This window comes from Podarcis cretensis (genome assembly GCF_951804945.1).
Source record: "Podarcis cretensis genome assembly, chromosome: 8".
Classification (NCBI taxonomy): domain Eukaryota; kingdom Metazoa; phylum Chordata; class Lepidosauria; order Squamata; family Lacertidae; genus Podarcis; species Podarcis cretensis.
Window position 1 is genome coordinate 9,028,858 of NC_137177.1, and position 8,885 is coordinate 9,037,742.

Below are 8,885 nucleotides of genomic sequence, written 5' to 3' on the forward strand. Positions count from 1 at the left end.
GGGGGCTGGGGAATGTCTTTAGAATAGGAAAGTAAAGGTAAAGGTACCCCTGCCCGTACGGGCCAGTCTTGACAGACTCTGGGGCTGTGCGCCCATCTCACTTAAGAGGCCAGGGGCCAGCGCTGTCCGGAGACACTTCCGGGTCACGTGGCCAGCGTGACATCGCTGCTCTGGCCAGAGCCAAAGCCAGAGCCGCACACGGAAACGCCGTTTACCTTCCCGCTGGTAAGCGGTCCCTATTTATCTACTTGCACCCGGAGGTGCTTTCGAACTGCTAGGTTGGCAGGTGCTGGGACCGAGCAGCAGGAGCGCACCCCGCCGCAGGGATTCGAACTGCCGACCTTTCGATCGGCAAGTCCTAGGCGCTGAGGCTTTAACCCACAGCGCCACCTGCGTCCCAGAATAGGAAAGGGGGAGTCCCAATAGAGTATTTTCCCTCTCCCTCAGAAAAGCTCCACATAGGATAGGGTGAGGAGTTTTCTAACCTCCTGGTACATATCCCCCTGATGCCAAAAACCCACCTACAGGGTACTATATAAGCTGCTTGGGGCTTCAGCCCCCTGCTTCCATTCCCTGCCTCAAATTGACAAAAGACCAAGCCAAGAGTGTTCTGCAACATGAGAAGGTCTGGATGTAAACTGAGACAGCCCCATGGTTGTCATGGAAGCTATGAATTCCTGAGCCACTTCAACTGCACGGACCTCTCTGTGGATGTTAATGTCCTGGGCTTCTTTGGGAGGAAGGGAAGAATACAGGTTTAATAAAAAAATGTGAATTTCCCCCCGCAATAAACCAAATCGAGACCAAAACCATCTGAGACCCACCGCTCTTCCCCCTCTGCTGTTAGGGAAACTGCTGTCAAGCAGTACACTTAGAGTCCCATAGTTTTTTGGGTTTTTTCAATGAAGTGTGTGCATTTAATGTAAAGAATCAAGCTGCATTTTCTGTTAATTAAGAGTTTTAATTAAGAGCTTCTTATTTCTGTAGGAATTTCCTCTTTTTATAGTTGCCTGCCAACCCATAAATAAGTGTTTGCTGTGTAATTCAGTCCTATGTGTTTTTAAGCAGGTCTAAGTCCTGATGGGACTTACTCCCTAGTATACGCTCTTAGAATTGCAGCCACCCTGCCTATTTTTATCCATGTTCACCTAAAAGCAAATCCAGTAGTTAACAAAGACTAGAATGGAAAGTGACAAAAGATTTGAATTGCCCTAAAAGCACCAAGTTTGTTTCTGAGGAAACATGATGTCCAATTAGATATGGTAAGTTCACTATTGTGCAATTTTAGTCTCTCCACATGGCACACAGAATCCATTTAGTATTGCATGGAATCTGTGGTGAGGATCCTATGGAAATCAAATCATGATTTGAGATCACGGCGATGATTGTGAACAAAGAGTGATCACTTACAAAAAATATTTTAAGTTGCTGTTGACATGATTTACGTAGGCCCAATTCTGCGCAACTGAAGTTCACATTCCTGATATTATTACAGGTGTGCTGATTTTTTGTTACAAAACGTGTTGAGGCGATTATTTCAGAACAACACGCGAGAGAGACTCAGTTCGACTCGCATGTAAACCGGCCATTCTCCTGTAAGAAGGGTGCACGGCTTGGCTGGGCGCTGTTCCATTAAAACATATTGCTTTTGGCACCATTTATAGTGTCTATAGTCTGCACCAGAGCAGCTTCTTTCAAACGACGGCTAGGTATTTGTGGAGAGGGCAACCGTTGCCATATGTGAAATGTGAAAGGAAAGCCTGGCGTTTCATGGTTTTCTTTTTCTGGGGCTCTCTCCGAGGCGGAGAGGGCCTCGCTGAGGCGTTGGCAAGGCGCGCAAGATGGCTCCCGAGGAGCCTCGTTCACCTCAGCCGACCCGCCGCTTCTTCCAGCCGTTCCCTCCCCCTCCCCCACCCCGCTCCAGCCCCGTTGCATGATGGTTAAATAGCCTGGCCCTGGAACCCGCCATTTTCTGTTGGGGCTGGCGGGAAAAGCGGGAAGGGAGCGGAGAGCAGCGCGAGCGCCGCCGCGGGACGACCAAACGGCACCAACGGCCGCTGAAGCGCGAGGCGTACAGCTCAGGTAACGAAAACGCCGCGAGGGGCCGCCGGCCGAACCCCGCTCCCCGCCCGCTCTTGTCCTGTTGGGTGAGGGGAGGGAAGTAAAGGGGGGCAACTGGAAAGCGAGGTCGTCTGAGGCGATGCCTTCGCTCCTTCATTTCTCTCCCCCCCCCACACACACACGCCAACGCTAAGACGCCAAGTCCCGCCTTCCGTCTGCATCCCGCCGCCTATTGGCTGAAAGAGCGAGGTTGACGGCCGCTTCGCTGATAGGTCCGAAACTCCTGAGGGAGCTCGGGATGGGATTGGTCGGCAGCCGGTGTCAATCGCCGAGGAGCATTTTTTTTTCGGAGGTTCTGTGCCCTCCCCCTCCCCCTTTTGCTCTCCCGGGTTACAAACCAATTGGCCGGCCGCGCGCTGGCCAGTCGGGAAGAAAGGCTTCTGCGGCCTGCGGGTGGGGGGGGGGCGAGAGTCCTTTTGTGCCACCTGACTCCGGGCAGCCAATAGGAGGAAGCGTTCTCCGCAAAGGCTCCTGGGGCGTGTAGTCCATTTGCGATGTGGCTCATAGGTGTTCCCCAGGTGTCCTGGCCATGTCGCCGCCCCAATGCTTCCTGTTCCCAGAGGTCATCGCAGCCCCTCCCCGTGAACAAACAACCCCCCCCCCCCGCTTTCCTAATGTTGTTACTGCACGTGCTCCCCACCTAACCAGTAGGGGATGGGGGGCTGTGGTTACCATGGCAACTGCCTCTTCTGTTTGCCAGGACCACCTAATGACGACAGGCGGTTCCTTTTCTTTGGCCTTTGCTGTTAACTCTGGTTTTTCTAAAGTTAGGTTTTACAGAATCAGCTGTGGAGACTTGTCCATTTAGGGTGACTGGGGAACTGCCCCACCAACCTCATCCAGGCCAGAGGGGTGACTGTTCCACCATCAATCTGCTCTTATTGTCAGAAAGTTCTAATTGATGTTTAGTTGAAATCTCCTTTCTTATTTAACTTGAAGCCATTGGTTGGAGTCCTGCCATCCAGAGCAGGAGATAGCAAGCTTGCTTCATCTTCCATGTGCAGCCCTTAATATATTTGAAAATGGCTTATAGAATCTCTTCTCAGTCTCCTTTTTTCCAGGATTCCTCATAAGGCTCGGTCTCTAAACACAGTATGTGTCTAGGATTTTAATAATAATAATAATAATAATAATAATAATAATAATTATTATTATTATTATTATTATTATTATTATTATTTATACCCCGCCCTCCCCAGCCAAGGCCAGGCTCAGGGCGGCTAACAAGCAATAATAAAAACAAGTTGAATGAATACAACTTAAAAACAAGATTAAAATACAACATTAAAATATTGAAATATTAAAATGCAGCCTCATCACAGGAGGAGAAAGGAAAAAGAAAGAGGGGGAGGGAATCAAATTGGCTCCAAGCTAAAGGCCAGGCGGAACAAAGCCGTTTGTAAGTTGCAATGGCAGGGGGTTTTTTTGCTGGGGATGGTGGTGCAGATGTAGTGCAATCCTGAGCAAGTTTACTTAGAAGCAAGCCTTGATGAATTCCACTTTGAGCCAGGTGCAGGCTATCTTCACTGTGAGCCAGGTGTGGTGCTCTCTCACTGCTGTTCACACAATACTGGTGTCTCTCTCTCTCTCTCTCTCTCTCTCTCTCTCTCTCTCACACACACACACACACACACACACACACACACACACTTGAAGACGAAACGGTTGGTTTGTCTAGGTTCTCCTCCCCTCAGGTATTTTAGAAATTCAAAAAAAAACTATAAATTTGCTTGTGCATTTTGATAGCAGATTTTTTCACCCCAGAGAATGTAGAAGTATAAAAATAATATTGTAACATTGGTTGTTGTTAAGGTTTTTATGTTGTTTTGTGGCCTTAATTTATATTTGTGAGATTGCTTTACAAATACTGGAGATAGTTTAGGAAGCTCTTTGAATTCAGCATGTTTGATGTTACTTTTTATTGCTAGCAGTGAAGGTAGAGTTTTGAATCCAGAACAGAACTGAGATATGAGCAAGGAAGCATGGCTTCTACAAAACATCCACTTTCTCACACCCAGTAATTGTTCATTGAGGAATAATAAATGCCAGCAATGTTACAGAACCAGATTCTGATTCAGAGGCATTACTGCCTTTTGATTAGTTTGATCATACAGTGTTTCCCTCTCCAATACTGCATCCTTGCTAGTTTTTACTCTCTCCCAGAATTAGGAAGCTAGGAAGTGTTGTCTTAAGTTGTTTTTCTGCTGACTTTTCTCTGACCTTTTCCTACTGGGAAAAGTTACTGCGTCTAATAAAGTGAATTCTAACACCATGAAAGTTTCTGCCATAATAATTTTTAAGAGTTGTATCCAAGTAAGTTCTACCCGGAGTAGACTGATTAAAATTCATTTTCATTATTATTATTATTATTATTATTATTATTATAGTTTATTACCCACCCTTCACTCTCAGGTACTAGGGCAGGTTACACCAATTAAAACACAATATTAAAAACAATTTGAAACGGCTTGCAATCACATAAATAAGGTACCTAAGAAATAATAAACCCATGTTAGTCATATCCATTAATTTCATTGAGCCTACTCTTGAGTAGGACTAGCAACGGCTGTAACCATAAGCCTTTAGGGTGCGACAAGATTATTGTTTTGCTGCAACAGACCTCTGGAAATTAATCCCTCTGGAAATTAATGCTCTGTATTAAAGTAATTCTCTGTATTAAAATATGGCACATGCATTTCTTGGGCCTTCTAGTTTTTACCGTGTAAGCCTATCTGTGCATTTTCAGAAGTAAGATTGAGTTCCATGAGACTTAATTCCAAATATAGGATTGCAGTCTTATGTTAGCTGATGCCTGCTTGATTTTTTAAAGGGGGAGGAGCAGAGGGAAAGGTCTGTGGAACAGCGTGTATGACAAAGGGTGAAACGGAGAGAATATATTGTGAAGCTGAGACACACGAATGAGATACGTTCTTTTATTAGACCCTCTTTTTGCATGTCCCCGTGTATAATGCCAGACACTGCTGACTTAAGTGATTTCTGATCAGAAGAAAAACAACTTGCGCTCCCGGAAGGGCTTTTTCTTTCCCTGAGTGAAGTAATTAATCTCTGTAGGTGCAGATACAAGTAAACAGGAGTAGTTCACTTCCTACTGTGGTGTCAGTGTAGCCAGCAAGAACTACTTTACTGCTAGTGTAAAACTTTATATTTGTCCCGCACTTCATCTTTCTGTGCAAGTGAACTTTAAGGCTCCTGCTCTTTCAACTGTTAAATGCAGGTGTGCCTCAGATGAAATGACAAAAAAGTTGATATAGGTAATGCATCATGTAAATATTTTAAATTTAGGACTTTATCAGGTGTTGAAATAAGTTTCCAAAGAAAGTGGGGCTTGGCATGTCATGTGTCCATCTGCTAAAGCTTCAGTAGTTCTCTTGATGCTGTGTACTGTGCCGGCTAGATAGCCAAAGTGAATTGGTTCAGGAAGCTGAATAAGGCAACTGAATTGCTTAAATAAGCTGTGCATGAAGATGATGCATCAGGCTTTTGGACAAAATTGAGGAGTCATATATACAGCAGGTGGTGGTTCTGGGGTGCTGCTATGGATAACCCATTAGGTTCCTTCCAAAACCTAGCTTCTGTTATTGACAGGGTGGTGCTTTCTGGTTTTGGGGAAAGTTCACTGGAAATCTAGAGGTTCCCCCCTTTTTTTAATAAATATATTCTGTTCATAGATGTTTTTACCATGAAATGGGGTTTGTAAACTGAGCCCAAGGCCCCAGAGTTGCTAGTGTGTAGTACCTTACGGTGCAAATTGGACGCAGAGCTATCAAAAGTGTCCCTGTTTCCCCATAAACTCATCTGCACTCCATTCCCTTGGCAGGTTTCTTGCAGCTTAAGGACCACCCAGGATGGCCCGTACTAAGCAGACTGCCCGTAAATCCACTGGCGGGAAAGCTCCTCGAAAGCAGCTGGCCACCAAAGCCGCCCGGAAAAGTGCACCGTCCACTGGTGGAGTGAAGAAACCTCACCGTTACAGGTATTTGGAACAGGCACTCGATAGCAGCTCAGTTTTTTGGCCAGTACAAGGTGGGGAGCACAGAGAAGCCAGGCAACTGCTCTCAAGCCTACAATCTGGTCAGACCCTAGCATCAAGTAAAAGTGCTCTCCAAAGTTGTCATGGGGCTGGGGATTTGGGAAGGAGGGGCCGCTGCTCAGTTTCTGTACCCTGTTTCCCTCCACCCTCATGACTTCTGGCTGTGTTAGCAAGGTTGGAGGGAGATGACTGCTATTTCCCTATACAGTGGTACGTCTGGTTGCGAACGGGATCTGTTCTGGAGGCCTGTTTGCAACATTAAAAGAACACACCCTGCAGCAGCGCGTTTGCACATGTGCGGGTTGCAATTCGCTGCTTCTGCGTATGCGTGTGACGTCATTTTGTGCGTCTGCGCGAGCGGCGAAACCAGGAAGTAACCTTTTCTGGTACTTCCGGGTCGCGACGGTACGCAACCTGAAAAAATGTAACATGAAGCAAATGTAACATGAGGTATGACTGTAATTTCTCCCAGGCCTGGCACTGTGGCACTGCGAGAGATCCGGCGGTACCAGAAATCCACAGAATTGCTGATCCGCAAGTTGCCATTCCAGCGTCTGGTTCGTGAAATCGCTCAGGACTTCAAGACAGACCTGCGGTTCCAGAGTGCTGCCATCGGAGCTCTGCAGGTTTGTGCCTCGTCTCCTTGTTGCCTCTCCCTTCTTCGTCCTGAAGACTATGCCTAGTTTCTGAAGGCTGCTCCTTTCTGGGAGTTTGAAGGCCCAAAAGAAACCCTGCTTGCTTTTTGCAGCACAAACTGTGTCACATGCCCTCAGATTGTTCTCTTGAGCTGCTCGATATTTCATGAAACTCTCCCTCTGACACTTCCGCCGTTGTCACCTTCTAAATTCATAAGCTGCATCTAGCATCCATTGGACATGCTAGATGTGAGCTGGAGACTTGTGTCTGAGCAGAGTTGTGGTGGGGGATGTGTTGTGCCGCTTTCTGCTGTGCTGCGGTTTGGAGAGGTGCTTTCTGCCTTTATTATTGCAGCTCAGTTGATAAAGAGGGGATGGGGAACCTGTGCTGATTCAGATGCTCTTGGACGCCCAGGTCCCATCAGCTGCAGCCAACGTGGCCAAGGATGATGGGAGTTGTAGTTCAACATTTGGGGAGCCACAGCTTCTCCGCCACTGTTGAAACTATTAGATGGGCTGAGGCAGGCTTGGGGAAGAGAAATGAGCAGGAGCTGTCACACTCTCCCTTCCAGTCTTCCACCACCTCCTCCTCCTTTGGAGGTCATGCTTGTTCTGGCAGCGACCATCTGTGCTCGAAAGTAAGGGAGGAACAGCTGCTGCCATAGCAAGCGAGTTCCTTCCACTTCTTTAAAAAGAAGGTAAGTGTCGCTGTCAAAGATGAAACTGAGATAAGAGTGTGGCAGCGTCTCCTCCTCCTAGGAGCTTGGGGTGTGAATAAGATGTTGTCAATATTTCTCTCCTGTTCCATCTGGCGATGCTCCCTTCTACAGGGAATTGAAGGGAAGGGAATTGAATTGCGTGTATCCCTTCAGCAGGCAGGTAATGTATGCGATCGGCCTTCTGTTGCGTGCAAGACAAAGAGCTAGCATTTTGAAATCCATCAGTATGTCAACACACAGATAATGCGTTGCAAAACCTTGCTGCTTGTGTTTTGTATCTGCCCCCTCCACGCTTGTGCATTTCAAAACTTGTTCCCTCCATTATTTTTACTTGAATTTCCTTGTCTCAATAGGAAGCCAGCGAGGCCTATCTTGTGGGTCTGTTTGAGGACACCAACCTGTGTGCCATCCATGCCAAGCGGGTCACCATCATGCCAAAAGACATACAGCTGGCTCGCCGCATCCGTGGTGAAAGGGCTTAAGTTCTCCTCCCCTCCCCCTTCTAACATATATGCCCCTCCCCAGGCAGCCCCACCCCTGCTTGTGCAGTGTACTTAGAATACACTCCAGGTTTTATTCCCCCCCCCCTACTCCTGTTTGTAGTGGCTAGGACATGTGAGAAAATGTTAGATAATCTATTGTAGTACCTCTCCAAGATCGGGAGACTTGATTCCTATTCATCATGTACAAGCAAAAAAAAAATAATCCTTTGAAACCTGTAAGACTTCTGGATGTTGTTTTTTGTATTTTTTTTTCAGAATTGCAAAAAAAATAATAAAAACCCAACAGGGGACACTTTTGAAATACCTGGTTTTGTACACACAACTTTAAGTAGATAATAGGCATTACAATGATAAAGAGCTTTTGGTCTTCGGTCTGTAAAATATCTGCAAAGAACACTACACTCTTTTTCTTTGGTTAGTCTTTTTTATTTTTGTCTAGGCAAGGAGTGCTTTCTAAATCCCACCCCCCTTATTTTCCATGTGTCTTGTGTCTGTGACTCTGACCTTTGTACCAATAGGGACTACTCATCTTGAGGCAGTAAAGAAAAAATAATAAATGTTGAATGACAACATATTGGCTTCCTTAATTTTTGCTTAATGGTGGTTTGTGGAAGACCTTGCCAGATCCCACTTTCACACAAAGCGAGACCACCCTGTGGTTTGCAGTGCTGTTGAAAATTTTAAAAAGCCAAAAAGTATGGGTTGCCAGTAATATTCATACAGCACCTCTTTGAGTGTACAGAGCACTTCACGTACCTTGTCTTGGTAATCTCTTTGTAGGATAAGCCATTATTACCGTATACAGGTTAAACCACAGAGCCTAGGACTTGCCGATCAGAAGAGAGCTTGAAGAAGA

General features: G+C 46.2%; 1 protein-coding gene across 1 annotated transcript; it reads left to right on the forward strand.

Moving 5' to 3' along the window:
• The first annotated feature begins 1,944 nt into the window (after positions 1 to 1,944).
• Positions 1,945 to 8,601, forward strand: LOC307222955 (histone H3.3A). The gene is made up of 4 exons (XM_079988567.1): positions 1,945 to 2,082; positions 5,960 to 6,115; positions 6,645 to 6,798; positions 7,880 to 8,601. The coding sequence occupies exons 2-4, from the start codon at positions 5,988 to 5,990 to the stop codon at positions 8,006 to 8,008; spliced, it is 411 nt and encodes a 136-aa protein (XP_079844693.1). The 5' UTR covers positions 1,945 to 2,082; positions 5,960 to 5,987; the 3' UTR covers positions 8,009 to 8,601.
• The last annotated feature ends 284 nt before the right edge of the window (positions 8,602 to 8,885 follow it).